The 19,033-nt window shown below is 43.3% G+C and overlaps 1 protein-coding gene across 1 annotated transcript; it reads left to right on the top strand.

Annotated features, from left to right (window-relative positions):
• Nucleotides 1-1,580: 1,580 nt before the first annotated feature.
• LOC102745938 (uncharacterized) lies at nt 1,581-18,972 on the top strand. The gene is made up of 4 exons (XM_081813188.1): nt 1,581-4,353; nt 4,556-4,616; nt 5,339-10,719; nt 10,939-18,972. The coding sequence occupies exons 1-3, from the start codon at nt 4,209-4,211 to the stop codon at nt 7,074-7,076; spliced, it is 1,944 nt and encodes a 647-aa protein (XP_081669314.1). The 5' UTR covers nt 1,581-4,208; the 3' UTR covers nt 7,077-10,719; nt 10,939-18,972.
• The last annotated feature ends 61 nt before the right edge of the window (nt 18,973-19,033 follow it).

Here is a 19,033-nt window from a genome sequence, read left to right as displayed (position 1 = left end):
CTTTGGTTTTGGCAAATGATTCAATCCACTGCCTTGTCCATGTACCCCAACTCTCATCCTAGCCCACCCCCAAACCCCAGTAAAAACTCAAGCCAGGCTGCTTTCCTTGCTCTCTCTAGGCATTTCCCACCTGCTTGAGAGGCCTGCCCTGCCCTCCCTGGACGCTTGCATTATGGAAATAAGAAACGCTTTCATACCCTGTAGGCATGTGTGTGTTGTCAGTATAGACAATCTGAACCAAATCTCCGGCGGGGGTCCACCTGCCCGTGCAGTTGACCCTACCAGTCATACCATCGGTAGCCTGCTGCATATTTTGCAGTCCTCTTTGCTTTCTTTTTCTGTTGATAAATCCTCCAGATCTTTTGATATTGGTGCATGCCATCCTTCTATGAGTCTCTGAGTGCAGATGCACAAAAAATTCTGTGGACGTTGTTGAAAAATTCTTAGGCTGTAGATAGTGATCAGATCAAACTTACGGGAAATAGCAGTGGATTGAATCACTTGACCCTCCTACATTCTTGCATCGTTTATGGAATAAGTTACAATACATGATGGTCTTCAACACTTGGGATTATTAAATTGATGAGTTTTTTTTCTATTCACAAATTTTTGTTCTAATCACTGTGAAATGGGATCTACTGGACTTTTTTTTTTTAAAGGAAAGACCTGTTTGGTTTTTTTTTTTTAGATTTTATTCATTTATTAGTGCGAGAGAGCACAAGCAGGGGGAGCAGAGGGAGAGGGAGAAGCAGACTTCCCGCGGAGCAGGGAGCCCTACATGGGGCTCGATCCCAGGACGCTGAGATCGTGACCTGAGCCGAAGGCAGCCCTTTAACTGACTGAGCCACCCAAGCGCCCCTCTACCGAACATTTTATTTCCCTGTTACCAGGGAAATACCATCTCATTACCAGGGTGATGGACATTTTTAATCTATGGTATTTATCTTCTGTTCAGTATGTTTGACTTTTTTTCCTTTTGAATATGCATCTATTCATTTTAACTCTGCCAATTGACCTTTTATATTGCAGCTGTTGTTGATACTTTTCCTTGTTTGTCTTTTAATTATTTTAATTTTAATAGAGTAGAATTTGCCTGTCTCTGATTTTATGGCTTAGTATTCCTGTGTCAATAAAATCTCTATCTGTGGGGCGCCTGGGTGGCTCAGTCGTTAAGCATCTGCCTTCGGCTCAGGTCATGATCTTGGGGTCCTGGGATGGAGCCCCACACTGGGCTCCCTGCTCAGCGGGAAGCCTGCTTCTCCCTCTCCCTCTGCTGCTCCCCTGGCTTGTGCTCTCTCTCTCTCTCTCTGTATCTCTTTGTCTTAAATGAATAAATAAAAATCTTTAAAAAAAATTAAAAATAAAAATAAAATAAAAATAAAAACAAAAACAACCCTCATAGACAAAGTTAAATGAGAGGCGCCTGGGTGGCTCAGTCATTAAGCGTCTGCCTTCGGCTCAGGTCATGATCCCAGGGTCCTGGGATTGAGCCCCACACTGGGTTCCCTGCTCAGCCAGAAGCCTGCTTCTCCCTCTCCCACTTCCCCTGCTTGTGTTCCCTCTCTTGCTGTGTCTCTCTCTGTCAAATAAATAAAAATCTTTAAAAAAAAAAAAAAATCTCTATCTGTGAATTCTGAAAGTTTCCTCGTTTTATCTTGCACATTTAAATCTAGAATGAATTGGCTATTTTCCATGGAATATTGGGGGAATACAGTGCATTTTTCCAAGTGATTAACAGTGTATGCCTGCCCGTGTATGAAGTGTTCATGATATTTGCCACTTACCTTCAGTGACTGCTGTGTCCCTAACTTTTCATATTAAATGCCAGCCTATTGAAGGCACTTCCTACCCTTGTCTGTCTGCTTATCGCTCTGCTAGTTAGTACTGTATTGTCTGGAATAGTATAGCTTAACAATCCTTCATGTGTGTTAGGTAGACTACCACCTTGTTCTTCAGAAGACTCTGTCCATTTCTTGACATTTGTTCTATCTGTTGGGCTTGGAGGAGTACTTTTGTTGACTGAAGAATCTGGGGGATTATGGAATTTTATAAAAATACTACTTGGGGGACACCTGGGTGGCTCAGTCCGTTAAGCGTCTGCCATCGACTCAGGTCATGATCCCAGGGTCCTGGGATCGAGTCCCACATCGGGCTCCTTGCTCATCTGGGAGCCTGCTCCTCCCTCTGCCTGCCGCTCCACCCTGCTTGTACTCTCTCTTTTCTCTCTTCTCCCTGAAATAAATAAATAAAATCTTTACAAAAAATACTGTTTGGGAGTGACGTCTGGGTGACACCAAGTGCTTGTTAAGAACAGTTGGCATTCGTTCACTTATTTTCTTCTACTTTGACATTAAGCAGTAATTTTTACACTTTTCTACGAGGATCATTAAACGAGGATCATTAAACTGGCTTTAGTCTACTTTGGTGTGAGTAAATTAGTAACAAGCTTTCAAATGTCAGTGTAATCACGTAGGATGGGCTCAGTTCTTCAAGCAACAAGTTGAGTACACATGTAAATTATTGTCTACTAGGGAAGCTTTGTAGAGATTCAGCGTCTGGAGTGTTTGTTGGGGGCTGGTCATGTCAACACTGTTTGCCAAACCTGTAACAAATTACAGACTCTCAAAAGGCAGATAGGAGTTTCATGTATGGACTCTGAAAAGGAAGATAGGAGTTTCATGTACCATAATGTTTGCATTAGCGCTTTAGGCACATGGAGGCCCACTAATCTGTAGGGTTGGTGGGGTCAATCCCAAAACCAGTTCCCAGATAGCAGCAAAGGATGAACTTTGTCATCCAGGATTTCTAAGGGTAAGCAGTCTCAGGCCTGCTAATGTTCACTCTCTTCTGCACACTAGCTAGTAGTACTTTTTATGAACATGCTCTGCAGTTCCATTGTGGAAAGAGTTACTAGGACTGACCCAAGCAGCTCATTACTCCCTGGACCCACAACAAGAGAGGTGTGCCTTGTTTGTTGTCACTCTACTGAATAAATCAGTTCTAGCATTAGAATTGCTGGGTGGGAGCTTTTCTCTGTTCCCTACGCATGGATATCATTGGATGATCTCTTTCAGGGATCAGCATTTAGGGGAATTAATCACTGAGGGATTCCTGTGCTTGGGATGGGCTGTCCTGCTGCCTTCCCAGGAGAGGAACTCAGAAATGAGTGAAGTTGGGAGGAAAGCCTCCAGAGTGGCTGGTTAGGTCTAATCACTTGCAACAGAAATCAGAAAAAAGGGATTTGGTGGGGTTTTTGGAGGAAAGCACTGTTGAACTCTGTTTCACATTATGTGCAAATTCACTATGAGTAGTAGTGTGGAATTCAGTGAAGCCCCTTGGCAAATTCCATGCTTTAACATGTTCCTCAAGGTCACCAAGGCCCTGGTTACAGTGGTATGATTCTGTCAGAAAATCCCTTCTGGTATCTTATCATCAGTATGTGTGCTTTTGTGTCCTAAAAATTGGTGGAAGGCAACTCTGAGGCTCATGAATATATGGATTTGGGGGTTGTCCTAAGTTGTCACACCTTTTCCTTAGTCTGAGTTGTATATTCTGAATATCTCCCTGGTCCATGAAATGAAACAGAGCATGGAAGGTAAAACTGATTCTGTGATATATATTATACAAACAAATTATAATTATACTCTTCTATGAAAATATTGTTGTTCATGCAGCTGGATGTGACTGTTTGTAATGGCCTGGAGGACTTTAGGATATTATGGCCAGCTAGATCTTGTAACAGTTTGGATTCTCCTGGCTTTTCATGTTTGGAGATGGGAATAGAAGAAAAGGCTTCCATTTTTTTTTTCCCCTGTTTTTGTCTATAAAACATCATGCACTTGTGACCCTGTGCTTCATGGAGTGCTGTGTGATGTTGTGAGTATTTAAGAAGGAGATGAAAGTTTTTCTCACAAGGAGTTGATAGTCTTAAGATGGAAATATTTCTTTTATTTGCATAGCATTTCTCCGAGGGGTTCTGTTCCCTGACAGTAGAGAGACATGGACACTGGAAGTGATCACAATAAAAATGTAGCAATAAATTCCTGTGTTCCTGATGCTGTTCTTAAATTCATGAAGTGAGTGTGACCAGAGAGGAAGAGTCTGATGACCCAGTCATAGAATAAATGTTGAGAAATCGAAGTCCTATGTGAATTTCTTACGAATTGAGTAGAGATCTCCAGTGCTGTCTCACCCATCCTCCTGTACACATGCATGGGATGTTTCAGGACTCAGTGGCCTTTGAGGATGTGACTGTGAACTTCACCCTGGAGGAGTGGGCTCTTCTGAATCCATCCCAGAAGAAACTCTACAGAGATGTGATGCAGGAAACCCTCAGGAACCTGGCCTCAATAGGTAAGGGTGACGACATTCTTACGAGTCTGTTAGAGAACCAGTGTGATTTGCTCATCAGGGCTGTTTCGAGAGATGAAATACGGAAAGGGAATATGTTGGTAAATAAATCAGCCATGGTGACCTCACTTCCATCATGGACCTAGAATCTAAAAAACTTTAATAATTCTTTATAATTTATGATTTTTCCTGGTCTGCATTTTAGGAGAAAAATGGGAAGACCGTAATAGTAAAAGTCTGTATGAACATCAGCAGACAGATCTAAGGTGAGTCCCACTCACATAAGAACAGTGTCTCTGGGGGCACCTGGCTGCCTTAGTTGGTAGAGCATGTGACTCTTAATCTCAGGGTTGTGAGTTCAAGCCCAAAGTTGGACGTGGAGCCTACTTAAAATTAAAAACAAACAGTTGTCCCATGAGAAAATCTTTGTCATAATATTAAAACAAAACAAAACAAATCAGAACATTTTCAAGTTTATTTATTTTTAGGATTTTTTTTTCTTTCTTTCTTTTTTTTTTTTAAGATTTTATTTATTTATTTGACAGAGAGACACAGCGAGAGAGGGACCACAATCAGGGGGAGAGGGAGAAGCAGGCTTCCTGCTGAGCAGGGAGTCCAGTGCGGGGCTTGATCCCAGGACCCTGGGATCATGACCTGAGCCAAAGGCAGACGCTTAACGACTGAGCCACCCAGGCGCTCCAGGATTTTTTTTCATCAAAAGTTTTTTCTCTAATATGACATAGATGTTCAATGTTTGAAAAATAACAACATGTTCAAAAAGTATTCAGAAACCCCGTTTATGATTATCCCTTTTGATCATAGCTGTGATTGACTTCTTGCAGAATGGTTAGCACGTACTCACTTTCAAGCAATCTGAAAGCACAAAAAACATACACATTTTTTGAAAATGGTAAAAATGTCATTGAAATAACTTAATAAATATGAAATTATTAAGAAGCCATTAATAACATGCTTCTCATTTTTACAGCAGGCCTGTGGTAGAGAGTCCCTGTAAAAATAAAGAAGGTAGTCTGTGTGGAGAATCCTTCAGCCAGAATCCAGATCATAAGCAGATAAAGAAAACTCCTACTGGAATAAAACTGCGTAAATGCAGTTTTTGTGGACAAGTGTTCAGGCATCACTCATCCTTTAGCAGGCATATGATCTCTCACACTGGCCACAAACTATATGAGTATCAGGAATATGAAGAGAAGCCTTATAAATGTAAGGAATGTGGGAAGGCCTTCAAGCATCGCCAATCCATTCGAGTACACGTAAGGACTCACACTGGAGAGAAACCGTACAAGTGCAAGCACTGTGGGAAGGCCTTCAAGCATTGCCAATCCATTCGAAAGCACGAGAGGATTCACACTGGAGAGAAACCCTACGAATGCAAACAATGTGGAGAAACATTCAGATATCGCCACAACTTTCAAAAACACGAGCGAACTCACACTGGAGAGCAGCCCTATAGATGTAAGCACTGTGGCAAAGCCCTCAGTTGTCTCAGTTACTGTCGAATTCATGAAAGAACTCACACTGGAGAGAAACCGTATGAATGTAAGCAATGTGGGAAGGCCTTCAGTTATGCCAGTTACATTCGAATCCACGAGAGAACTCACACTGGAGAAAAGCCCTATGAATGCAAGAAGTGTGGGAAATCCTTCAGTTGTCCGAATTATTTTCGAAAACACGAAAAGACTCACACTGGAGAGAAACCCTACGAATGTAAGCAGTGTGGCAAAGGCTTCAGTTGTCCTAGATCCTTTCGAAGTCATGAAAAGAGACACAGGGGTGAGAAGCCCTATGAATGTAAAATTTGTGGTAAAACCTACAGTTGTCCCATCTACTTTCGAAATCACGAAAGGAGACACAGTGGGGAAAAATCCTACGAATGTAAAATATGCGGCAAGTCCTTCAGTTGTCCAAAGTATTTTCGAAAACACGAAAGAAGTCACACTGGAGATGAACCCTGCGAATGTAATGAATGTGAGAATACCTTGAGTCCTCTCACCATATTTCAAACACACATGATGAAGCACAGCGAAGGTGGACCTTATAAGTGTAAGGAGTGTGGGAAAGTCTTCGATTGTCCCAATAACTTTCGATGTCATGAAAAGATACACAGTGGAGAAAAGCCATATGAATGTAAGGAATGTGGCAAAGCTTTCAGTTCATCCATGTCCCTTCAAAACCACGAAAGAAGTCACAGTAGGAAAAAACCTCATGAATGTAAGGAATGTGGTAAAGCCTTCAGTTTTCCCTGTTCCCTTCAAAAACATGAAAGAAGTCATACTGGGGAGAAACCGTATGAATGTAAGCAGTGTGGGAAAGCCTTCACTTATCTCAGTTCTATGCAAAAGCATGAACGAACTCATAGCGGAGAGAAACCCTATGAATGTAAGCAGTGTGGGAAAGCCTTCATTTATCTCAGTTCTATGCAAAAACATGAAAGAACTCATAGTGGAGAGAAACCCTATGAATGTGAGCAGTGTGGGAAAGCCTTCATTACTCTCTCAAACGTTCAGAGGCACATGATCAAGCACACTGGAGATGGACCTTGTAAGTGTAAGGAGTGTGGGAAAGCCTTCGATTGTCCTAGTTCATTGCGAACCCACGAACGTACTCACACTGGGGAGAAACCCTATCAGTGTAAACATTGTAGTAAAGCCTTCACTCGTTCTAGTTCTTTACGAAACCATGAAAGAACTCACAATGGAGAGTAGCCATGTGAATGTAAAGAATATGGAAAATTCTTCAGTTGTTCTAGTTCTTTCTGAATACATGAAGTAACTCACACTGGAGAGAAACCTTATCAACACAAACAATATGGTAAAGTCGTTACTCCCTGTGATGTTCATATACGTGGAATTCATACCAGAGACAAACTCATTGTAGGGAAAGTCGTGCAAACTTTCACTGGGGACACAAGAGAGTGCACATGGGGAGAAACCATATAAACGTAAAGAATCAGGGAAAGCCATCCATGCATTTCCATGGGAAACTACAGAAGAACTCACACTGAAGAGAATTCTATTGAATGTAAACATTGTAGGAAAATTCACTTGCCTCACCTTCTTACAAAACCATGTGAGAATGTATAATACTTTATAATGAAAAGTAAGGGAAGCTTTTTAATTAAAAAATATTTTCAGAATAATTTGAAAACTGCACTGGAAAGAAACAATGTAAGTAATATAGGTGAGCCTGGTGCAAATTACTGTATAATAAATACTCCCCCAGATTCACAACATGAAAGAAACGTTACTAACGTTATACATATATTGTCTTCATCAGTGGCTTATTCTTTATTCTCCAGTTTTATTGAGAAAAGCTGACCTATTACTGCATAAGCTTAAGACATGTAGCTTGATGGTTTGATTTACATATATTGTGAAAAAGTTACAGTGGCTCATTATCCAAGTGATTCTCTGTTTTGTGGATTGCTGCTTAGTTTTGCAAGTAAACCCTGAGGTGGGAAAATATTGTAGGTACTCATTAAGCAGTGGTTTCTGAGTTTAATGGATAATTTTTCCCCCTCAGTAAAATGCTAGTGTTTCAGTTTTGAAGACTGTTTCATCCACGGATGAACTGAAGTATATTTCTTAACATGCAAGTAGGTTTAATTTTTATATAATTTTTTCATTTTAAGGATAGAGCTGTTGAGCAATGACATGTTATCCTTAAAAATAAACTGGCAATTATTTTTCCAGCAAAAATGGGCTTATAGTAGAGAAGTGCAATTCAGGACGAGGAAGCTACACAATGCCATAGGCAATTCTGGAGAACAAAGGAGAGGAATGCTGTCCTATAAAAGAAAGCAGGGGACTTGGAAGGGGCTGTTATGAACAAAACATTGGTTGGAATAAACTGGGAAGTTCAAAATGTAGTGGCTTCTCATTGGCTGAGTCGTGACTGTCCTATTGGCTGGGCTGTTGCTGGGTAAGGAGGAACCCTTTCTTCCTCCTGCTGGGATAACAAAGTCACTGACGTGGTATTTCGAGGTATGTCTCTTCCTGTTGAGTGTGCAACGGAGGAGGAGTGGTAGGGCTGGGATCTTGCACTACTGAGTTCCTGATTCCATTTTCAACAGGTTTCCTTTTGTTAGTTTTTACATTTCTTCTTTTGCTAATCATGAATCAGGTTTTCCAGGGACATCTGGGTGGCTCAGTCGGTTAGGCGTCTGCCTTCGGCTCAAGTCATGATCCCAGGGTCCTGGGATTGAGTCCCGCATCAGGCTAACTGCTCAGTGGGGAGCCTGCTCCTCCTCCTGCCTGCCACTCACTCTGCTTGTGTGCGCGCTCTCTCTCTCTGATAAATAAAATCTTTTTTTTTTTTTTAAGATTTTATTTATTTGTCAGAGTGAGAGCTGAATTTGAGGGAAAACTTTCAGGCATTCCCTCTCTAAAGTCTGTATCTTCTCAAGGTCAGAAGTGGTGGAGATCATCTTGGAGTGTTGTACCTTATTGGGTACATTGTTTTGTTTTTAAAGATTTTATTTATTTGTTTGAGAGAGAGAGCCCGAGCAGGGGGAGGGGCAAAGGGAGAGGGACAAGCATACTCCCGGCTGAGCAGGGAGCCCAACATGGGGCACAGTCCCAGGACCCTGGGATAATGACCTGAGCTGAAGGCAGATGCCTAACCGACTGAGCCACCCAGGCGCCCCAGTAGTGGAGATTTTAGAAGTTCTGGTAGGACTGAGTTGTTATTTGGCCCAAACCAGAGTTCTGTTAATCAGACCAACAATTGCTAGATTTCTAATATCTTTTATTTCCTGGGGCCAATGTTTGGGTGTCTCTTTAATTTTTCTGATTATCATTTGGGAGAATATCCCTTTGGAGCATGACGGAGGTTTGGCTATTGAGTTCCTTGAGTGGCTTTTTTTTTTTTTGGTGGAAATATCAGTGAGGTGGTTTCCTTTGGCATCCAGGGAATTGAATCTGGAATGCCTGGGAACGTTAATAATAGCCAGAGCATCTGGTTAATATGTGACATTTAATAAATTTTGAGCATACGAGACATTTTTAATTTTGCTTTTTATTGGAGGGAAGGACACCTTGTTTTCATAATAGTGTGAGGTCATGAGCTACCCCAAGGGCATATTGACTATCAGTGCAAGTGTTTGTGCTTTTGCCCTTGGATAATGTATAAATTGGTGTATGGGCTTACCTAACGCAGCCTATTTGGCTGAAATAAAGGTGCTGCCTCAGGGACTTCAGAAGGAGTTGTAATAGCGTACCCAGCACAGTGGTTTTCATCTTTGAAATAGGAACCATCAGTAAACCGTAAAAAATCTGCATTAGTTAGAGGAGTTTGGTGTACATTTCCATGGGGAGTCAAAAGGTAATTTGTCAGCATTAAGCAGTCATGAGGGATTTTGTTTGGATCCAAAAGTAGTCCTTGCCCTAAATATCAGATGCCCTAGGGGCATCTGGGTGGCTCAGTTGTTAAGCGTCTGCCTTTGGCTCAGGTCATGATCCCAGGAGCCCCGCATTGGGTTCCCTGCTCTGCATTGGGTTCCCTGCTCTGCGGGAAGCCTGCTTCTCCCCTCTCCCACTCCCCCTGTTTGTGTTCCTGCTCTGTCTCTCTCTGTCAAATAAATAAAATCCTAAAAAAAATAAATATCAGATGCCCTAAATATCAAACTTGAATGAGCAAACTGCAAGTTTTTGGGGAGTCTTTGTCTCTTGAAGGCCAAAAGTGTTTGTAAAGTTTTATTTATTTTAGAGAGAGACGTGTGTGCGCACAAGCTGGGGGAAGAGCAGAGGCGGGGGCCGACTCCTCGCTGAGCAGGGAGGCAAATGCAGGTCTTGATCTGGGATCATGACCTGAGCCACCCAGGCACCCTGAAGGCCAAAAGTTATGACGGATGCATGCTGTCTCTCCTGTGAAAGGGAAGCAGAGCAGCTAATCATCTACATCTGTAAGAAAGTAAGAACCTGCAGAAAACTATATCCTCCGAATCAGCTTATAAGGTTTGTGAAAGGTTAAGAAGGACTGAAACCTCAGGCATGACTGTCCAGGCGTATTTCAGTTCTCAAGTGAAAGTAAAAAAGATACTGGCTATCTGTATCACCAAGTAGAAATAGTACAGGAACCTGGTGTAGGGGATGATGAGGCCCTGGGCCTTGGCGATTGTTTTGGGCTTGATGCCTTGAAGGGCTTCTTTATTTATAGGGTATTGATTAATTTTGGGGAGAGGTTTCGAGGGATCTGTCTGGATTTTGATGGTACTGTGGATTCTACCAATATCAGTTGAAGATGTGCCCATAAAAACAATGGTAGCAGTTCCAATAGGGACCAGTCATCATTGTCTCCAGACTCAGCTCTGGTGCCTTCAGAGAGGGAGCAAATAAAAGGTGCTTAAAGGTCATATAATTCGGGCACCTGGGTGGCTCAGTTGGTTAAGCGACTGCCTTCGGCTCAGGTCATGATCCTGGAGTCCCGGGATCGAGTCCCGCATCGGGCTCCCTGCTGGGCAGGGAGTCTGCTTCTCCCTCTGACCCTCCTCCCTCTCGTGCTCTCTGTCTCTCATTCTCTCTGTCTCAAATAAATAAATAAAAAAAAAATCTTTAAAAAAAAAAAAAGGTCATATAATTCAGCAGTTTAGCTGTTTTTGATTACTATAGTCAAGCTCTGGAATTATTTCCCCATCTGGGAGGAAGAAAGTCCAGGTGATACTTTTTCCTTTTACGAAATCTTGGCACAATATACAAATGGGAGCAAGGAACTCAGGAGGAAAGGGTGTGCATCTCTCAGAGACAGGAGCCTGTTGAGGTTTATTAGATACCCTGTTGGCATTGTTTTAGCACTCTGAGGCAGGGGCTGCTTTATAGCAGCAGGCTTGGGTACGAGAGCATAGCTCCATTGTCCCAGGATCTGCAGAGAGAGTTTTCCAAGTCACTTAGGAGAAATGATTGGGAAGAGCTTTGATAACTTCTCAGAGTCCCGTCACAGGGAATTTGGAGCACACTGGAAAGACTGACTAGTGGCCTGGTAGCACCCGGAGCACTTACATTTGTAACGATCTTTTTTCCAGTGACTGGGCTCTTTGCAATAATTGCAGAAACTAGAAGGTTTTTGGTTTTGTTTAGGGGCCTTCATTTGCTGGACTTGACCATTGAGAATTTACGGTCTTCCTTGTAGGTGAGTAGGTAGTAAGTGTGCTGATTTGTCAGATCTGGGGTCGACATAGTTTCCCATTCCCCTGTGGTCCTTTTAAGTAAAGGAGAAAGATCCTGGTTGATAAACACAGAGTTAAGTGCTACCCTGGATTCAACATAAAGATCAGGACTTTTAGAGAGTTTGTGCACGTGTGTGGGGGAGGCGCGGAGGGAGATAATCTTTAGCAGGCTCCACGTCCAGTGCAGGGACCAATGCGGGGCTCGATCTCACAACCCTGAGATCATGACCTGAGCCTAAATCAGGAGTCAGATGCTGGGGCTCCTGGGTGGCTCAGTCGGTTAAGTGGCTGCCTTTGGCTCAGGTCATGATCCCAGGGTTGTGAGATGGAGCCCCACGAAAGGCTTCCTGCTCAGTGGGGAGTCTGCTTCTCCCTCTCCCTCTGCCCCTCCCCAATTCATTCTCTCTAATAAATAAATCTTAAAAAAAAAAAAAAAGTCAGATGCCCAACTGACTGAGTCACCCAGGCGCCCCAAGACCAGGTATTTTTTAAAAAGAGAATTTGGAATGGACTAATGGTAATGAACAGGTTCATCAGATTTTTGTGTGCAAGCCTCAGTTTTGTTTCAATCAACAAGATTAGGAAAGCTGCTGTATTTGCCTAGTGGAGATCTCCAGTGAGAGTTCTGGCATTTTGCTAAAATATAGGGGTTTGTTTCTCTAGATCCTTCTCAGAGGTTCTCTTCTGGTAGTTTTATCCATTGTCTGGCCTGGCCCTCATGATGCATGTGGACTGGTGTAAATCTGGGAAACCAGGTTGGTAAGGTTGAATGACTATGTCAAACTCTTCAGCAAACCTCTCAGGGCCCTCAGTCATTTTAGGAAATACTTTAGCTATGGCTTGCAATTCACCTTTAGTCTGGGGAACATAAGAAATTTGGATCCTCAGAAGGCTTAACTTTAAAGGTTTGTTTTTTTTTTAAGATTTTATTTATTATTTATTTGACAGAGAGCACAAGCAGGGGGAGTGGCAAGCAGAGGGAGAGGGAGAAGCAGGCTCCCCACTGAGCAAGGAGCCCGATGCGGGGCTCGATCCCAGGACCCTGGATCATGACCTGAGCCAAAGGCAGATGCTTAACAACTGAGACACCCAGGCGCCCCCCCCCTTTTTTTTTTTTTAAGATTGATTTATTTTAGAGAGGGGTTCCTGGGTGGCTCAGGTGGTTAAGTGTCTGACTTTGGCTCAGGTCATGATCCCAGGGTCCTGGATCAAGCCCTGTGTCAGGATCCCTGCTCCCTGCTTGGTGGGGAGTCTGTTTCTCCCTTTTCCTCTGCCACTCCTTCTGCTTAAGTTCTCTCTGTCTCTCTGTCAAATAAATAAAATATTGTTTAAAAAGAGCACAGGTGGGGGTAGCCTGGAGGGGCAGAAGGAGAGGGGGAGAGAATCCTCAAGCCAACTCCCCTTTGAGCGCAGAGCCTGACCCAGGGCTTGATCCCAGGACCCTGAGATCATGACCTGAGCTGAAATCAAGTCGGCTACATACCAACTGAGCCACGCACACCAAAACACAAACCTGTATCTTGATGTCCTTCCATTTAAAGATAGTTCATGCTTTCCACCACAAGAAGGATCGGTTGCTACCTTGTCTTTCATTCAGAGCTGAGAGCAACTTCTTGAACCTTGGTTAACTCATTGCATTCGGGGCATAGTTCAACCTCATGGGAAAAATATCTCCATATGTACAAAGAACACCCTGAGTACTGTAAGTGGAGCTCTTTCTTTGGCTTAGGAGACCATTTTGTAGACTGGGTCTTGAGTTTTCACAGGCTTTCCTCAGTGCAGGTGGATGCACCAACATTCTTGAGTACATTATGGCCCTCACGTTGCCATGATTAGATGTCAACAACAACCACCTGCTCTTACCAAACACAGCCTCAAGATAACATGTCTAGTATGCCAATCACAGTGATAAAAGGATAAAAGGGCCTTTGAGAGCACCGTGATGTGACCTCAGGACAGGACCAGACTGTCCCTGTTGTTACCTGAGCAGAACAATTCATTATATATATTTTTTGTTTTTAAGTAGGCTCCACACCAAGCCTGGAGCCCAATACGTGGCTTGAACTCACGACCCTGAGATCAAGACCTGAGCCGAATTCAAGAGTCAGATGCTTAACCAACTAAGCCACCCAGGCACTCTAAGAAGAATAATTCATGGCTATTTGTGCAGGAAGCACATCAGCATTTTCTGTCCAGATGGGGTCACTACTGGAACTGTGCAATTCCCATGGGTGCCAATGAAAGTAGGGCAGGGAAATGCAGAGGTGAAATGTAGCTTTTTCAGCACCATCTTCCTGATGCTGAATGGTTAATGAGAGCGGGGAGCCAGACTTACGCATCTTCTCTGGTGAATGCACATCCTTAGTATGTTTTATATGAGGTGGAGATGAGTTAGGAGATAAAACCAAAAAACAAAAACCAGAGGTGTTCCTGACTTTAGGAAATCGGTGATTGCCTGGAAACCAGCTCCCAAACTATTGTTTTCCAAATAGATCTGAAAGGAACGATGAAAAACATACTGAAATGGAAGTATCTTCTCCATCTCCTGATTCTTGAGGCTGAATAAGAACTTTTCTTCTGTTGTCTGGGTGACTGGCTGATGATGTTACTGCCTGCAGTGTCCCCTTTGTGGGAGGAGCACTGGCTGAAAACTGGCCTGCCTTGTCTCTCTTCACTGAGATCAGTTATCGTTCTTTACCTCTGCCCCTCGGTTGCCACCTGATAGATGGCTCCAGGGATGCTTCTTAATCCCTGGGCATGGTGGAGATATTGCTGCAGTCTAGGAGGATTTAGGTGGCTCAGTTTGACTCAGATGATCTTAACGTGACCACTTTAGAGAATTGAGAGGTAGTGATCTCTCACAGAGTGATTCCATCATTGTCAGAATGAAGACTACTCCCTAGTATCCTAGACTCACCCATCAGCGGGATTGTTATTTTGATGAAACCCAGTTTTCTGGGAAGTCTCATTATAGATGGGATTAACTGGTGTAATCACAAGAAAGGAATGGATCATGACCATGGGGAGTGATTGGATCACCGGTGAGAAAGAGCCCCTGCTCATATTTGCACATGGTATCTGCATTTTCATGTCAGAAACATTTTCTAGGGGCACCTGGGTGGCTCAGTCGGTTAAGTGTCTGCCTTTGGCTCAGGTCATGATCCCAGGGTCCTGGAATCGAGCCTCACATGGGGCTCCTTGCTGGGCAAGAAGCCTGCTTCTCCCTCTCCCTCTGCTTACTGCTCCCCCTGCTTGTGTTCCCTCTGTTACTATCTCCCTCTCTCTGTCAAATAAAGTCTTTTAAAAATAGGCCTTATTTGTTTATTTTATGTAAGTTCTACACCCAATGTGGGGCTTGAACTCAGAGCCCCAAGATGAAGAGATGCATGCCCCCCAGGCTGAACCGGCCAGGTGCCTCTGCTTGTATTAAAAATTCTTTTTTTAAAAAAGATTTTATTTATTTATTTGAGAGAGAGAGTGAGAGAGAGCATGAGAGGGGAGAGGGTCAGAGGGAGAAGCAGACTCCCCAATGAGCGGGGAGCCTGATGTGGGACTCGATCCTGGGACTGCAGGATCACGACCTGAGCTGAAGGCAGTTGCTTAACCAACTGAGCCACCCAGGCACCCTAAAAATTCTTGTTCCCCTTTTTCCCTCACAGCATGGGTAGTAACATTCTTAAATCTGTTCTTTTAGTTTGGTTTGTTCAAAGGGATTTCCGGGGCTTAGATGTGCAGACCAGAAGTGTTCAAGTATAATTAAGAATTTATAAAGCTCTTTCTTGGCCTGGAAGTAATAATTAACATTTTTCATTCAATTTTTTGTTTGTTTTTAAATATTTTATTTATTTATTTGAGAGAGAGAGAGGGAGAGAGCACAAGCAGGGAGAGGAGCAGAGAGGGACAGACTCCCTGCTGAGCGGGGAGCCCTACATGGGGCCCAGTCCCAGGACCCTGAGATCCTGACCTGAGCCTAAATCAGACGCTTAACCGACTGAGCCACCCAGCTGCCCTTAATCTTTTTTTGAATCCAATAATTACTTGTGGGTCATAATTGAGCAATCAGAGTGCCTTACAGTTTTCTGCCCTCCTTATATAAACACCAGGTTTGAGTAATTTTGCTGGATTGTTCAAACAATGAGTTTGTGTCACTTAAAATATCAGTGGTGGTCCAAAGCACCTCCAGGGGGAAGCAGAGGCCTGAGGTCAGTGTTTCTAAGAGGAGGCTTCCCCTTGAGCTTGAAAAGGGAAGTAGTTGAAGGCCTACTTGGTCTTGGGGAGCCTCCCTCTGCTGGAGTCCTCCCTGCTCATACCCAGCATGGAAGGAGCTCTTTATGCTGAGGGAAGTTACAGAAGCCAGCAAATCTGGGGACGCACATGTGAAGATGGGTGTGTTCAGGCGAAGGGGCAATGGCAACCTTTATGAGGCTGTAACTGTTGTTCCCTTGGGCCTTTTCTAGACATAAATTGGAGTTCTTCATAATATAGGTGCACCTCAGTGTAAATTGCATTGAGAAAGTCTGTGAAAGTCAAGTTCTGTGTTCTGGATTAGGGTCAGTGACTGGGGAGGTTATTTGGGGCAGAACCTTGGACTGAATCCTGCTGAGAGTTTCCTTGCCTGGGAGAATGGAAGCCTGAGGAAGGGAGCGGTTCCCTTATGCCCTGGGGAGGGGACGGTGTGTGGGGCTCCCAGGGTTCATTCCCGTGGCTGCTCAGGTGCCCCTACCCTCCCTCACCAGGGACTGACCCACTCCAGGGCTGCTGTCCCCACTGGAGAGTCTAGAATGTGGAACCTTCTGAATGTGGCTTTTCTTCCTGGGGGAAGCACGCTGCTCATCTGTGCTGAGTCCACTGTTTCTTTCCTTTGGATTCCTTTATTGATTGAATAGTGCAGCCCTTTGGCTCTGGTTTCCCTCAGCACTTGGGCTGCTAAACTGTAAGTTGACCGAGAGAGATGGTGTGGGCAAAGCTAGAAAATTATGGAACCAAATAGAATTTATGTGAGATGTGAGATGCATTCATTTAAGTTCTCAGGTCATTTTTATTTTTGGATCAGCTTTTGTTTGTATGTGTCCCTAGAGAACACTGACATTCAACAGGCTAAAACAATTGAATTCCTATTTTTTAAAATTTTATTTTACTTGAGAGAGAGAGCGTGTGCGCTCACACACACACACACACACACACACTCACTCACACACACACAAAAGTGGGGTCAGGGACAGAGGGAGAGGGAGAAGGAGACTTCCCGCTGAGTGAGGAGCCCCTTGGCGGGGCTCAGTCCCAGGACCCTGAGATCATGACCTGAGACAAAGTCAGATGCTCAACTTACTGAGCCACTCAGGGGTCCCTGAATTCCTATTTTAATTGATGTGAGGAAAACTACCGAAAACTTACATAAATCTTTGGAAATCCAATGCTTAGAAGCTAAATTCAAACCCCTAAAGGATTAGAATATGCTACTTATTCCTGAAAATAGAAAATATCCCGAGTAGTGATTTAGGGGAAGGACAAAATACAATGCCCTGTGTGGTGTTAGAGACTTGAGGGGGCACCTGGGTGGCTCAGTCGTTAAGCGTCTGCCTTCGGCTCAGGTCATGATCTCAGGGTCCTGGGATCGAGCCCCGCATTGGGCTCCCTGCTATGCGGGAAGCCTGCTTCTCCCTCTCCCATTCACCCTGCTTGTGTTCCCTCTCTCGCTGTGTCTCTCTCTGTCAAATAAATAAATAAAATCTAAAAAAAAAAAAGAAAGACTTGAGGACTGCGGCGGGAGAAAGAGACTTGAGAATTTTCCTTTTGTATGATTTACACTTTTGTATCTGTTAGTGTTATAAGGAATTAAATCTTAGAATGGCTTTTTAAAAAAGATTTTATTTATTTATTAGAGAGAGAGGGGAGGGGGGGCGCAGAGGGAGAGAGAGAATCTGGAGCCGACTCAGCACTGAGCGTGGAGTCCGTCATGCAGCTGGATCCTGGGGCTCGATCCCATGATCGCAGGATCTTGACCTGAGCTGAAATCAAGAGTTGGAAACTTAACTGACTGAGCCACTCAGGCGCCACTTAGAATAGCTTCTTATGTATAAAAGTTAAAAATAAAGAATATAATATACCTTTATTTTAAATAAATCTGTAAGATAAGAAGTCTAACTTAAGACTTAGTGCTCATAAATCCTGGACCCCTCCAGGACTGTTAACCTAGCCATCCCAAATAATAGTTTTGATCATTTTTTGAGCCTCCTGTTAGGGTTCCTTTTTTTTTTTTTTAATTTAAACTCAATGGATTAATATATAGTGTGTTATTAGTTTCAGAGGTAGAGTTCAGTGATTCATCAGTTGTATATAACAGCCAGTGCTCATTACATCCTGTGCCCTCCTTAATGCCCATCACCCAGTTACCCCCTCCCCCCAATCACCTCCCCTCCAGCAGCCCTCAGTTTGTTTCCAATGATTAAGAGTCTCCTCTGGAAAAAAGAAAAAAAAAGTCTCTTATGGTTTGTCTCCCTCTCTGATTTCATCTTGTTTTATTTTTCCCTCCCTTCTCCTATGCTCCTCTGTTTTATTTCTTAAATTCCACATGAGTGAAATCATATAATTGTCTTTCTCTAATTGACTTATTTTGCTTAGCATAATACCCTCTAGTTCCATCCATGTCGTGCAAATGGCAAGATTTCATATTTTTTGATGGCTGAGTAATATTCCATTGTATATCTATACCACATCTTTTTTTTTGTTACATTTTATTTTATTTATTTGAGAGAGAGCGCATAAGAAGGGGGTGTGGTCAGAGGGAGAAGCAGACTCCCTGCTGAGCAGGGAGCCCCATGCAGGACTTGATCCAGGGACTCTGGGATCATGACCTGAGCCAAAGGCATTCGCTTAACCAACTGAGCCACCCAGGCACCCTACGCCACATCTTTTTTATCCATTCATCTGTTGATGGACATCTGGGCTCTTTCCATAGTTTGGCTACTGTGGACATTGCTGCTATAAACATTGGGGTGCAGGTGCCCCTTCAGATCACTACCTTTGTATCTTTGGGGTAAATACCTAGTGGTGCAATTGCTGGGTCGTAGGGTAGCTGTATTTTCAACTTCTTGAGGAACCTCCATACTGTTTTCCAGAGTGGCTGTACCAGCTTGCATTCCCACCAACAGTGTAGAAGGGTTCCCCTTTCTCTGCATCCTCGCCAACATTTGTCGTTTCCTGACTTGTTAATTTTAGCCATTTGACTGGTATGAAGTGGTTTCTCGTTGTGGTTTTGATTTGTATTTCCCTGATGCCGAGTGATGTTGAGCATTTTTTCATGTGTCTGTTGGCCATTTGGAGAAATGTCTGTTCATGTTTTCTGCCCATTTCTTGATTGGATTATTTGTTCTTCAGGAGGGTTTCTTAATATTAAAACAAGCAATTGTAAAAAAATAAAACAAGCCATTGCAAGTGCATATTTTCTTTGCTATGTTTGTTCTTGCAGTAAGTCTTGAGGCTCCACATTTTTGGATGTTT

This window comes from Leptonychotes weddellii, chromosome 1, assembly GCF_054177405.1.
Source record: "Leptonychotes weddellii isolate Sample4059 chromosome 1, ASM5417740v2, whole genome shotgun sequence".
Lineage (NCBI taxonomy): Eukaryota > Metazoa > Chordata > Mammalia > Carnivora > Phocidae > Leptonychotes > Leptonychotes weddellii.
Note: the sequence above shows the minus strand (reverse complement) of the source record. Positions and strands in the feature narration are given on the sequence as shown.

What these genes read in the sequence shown, in the direction of transcription:
- LOC102745938 (XM_081813188.1), top strand. Translation starts at nt 4,209, where the DNA reads ATGCATGGGATGTTTCAGGACTCAGTGGCCTTTGAGGATGTGACTGTG. An exon ending in CAGGAACCTGGCCTCAATAG is followed by an intron (nt 4,354 to 4,555) that starts GTAAGGGTGACG and finishes TCTGCATTTTAG; the next exon opens with GAGAAAAATGGGAAGACCGT. An exon ending in CATCAGCAGACAGATCTAAG is followed by an intron (nt 4,617 to 5,338) that starts GTGAGTCCCACT and finishes TCATTTTTACAG; the next exon opens with CAGGCCTGTGGTAGAGAGTC.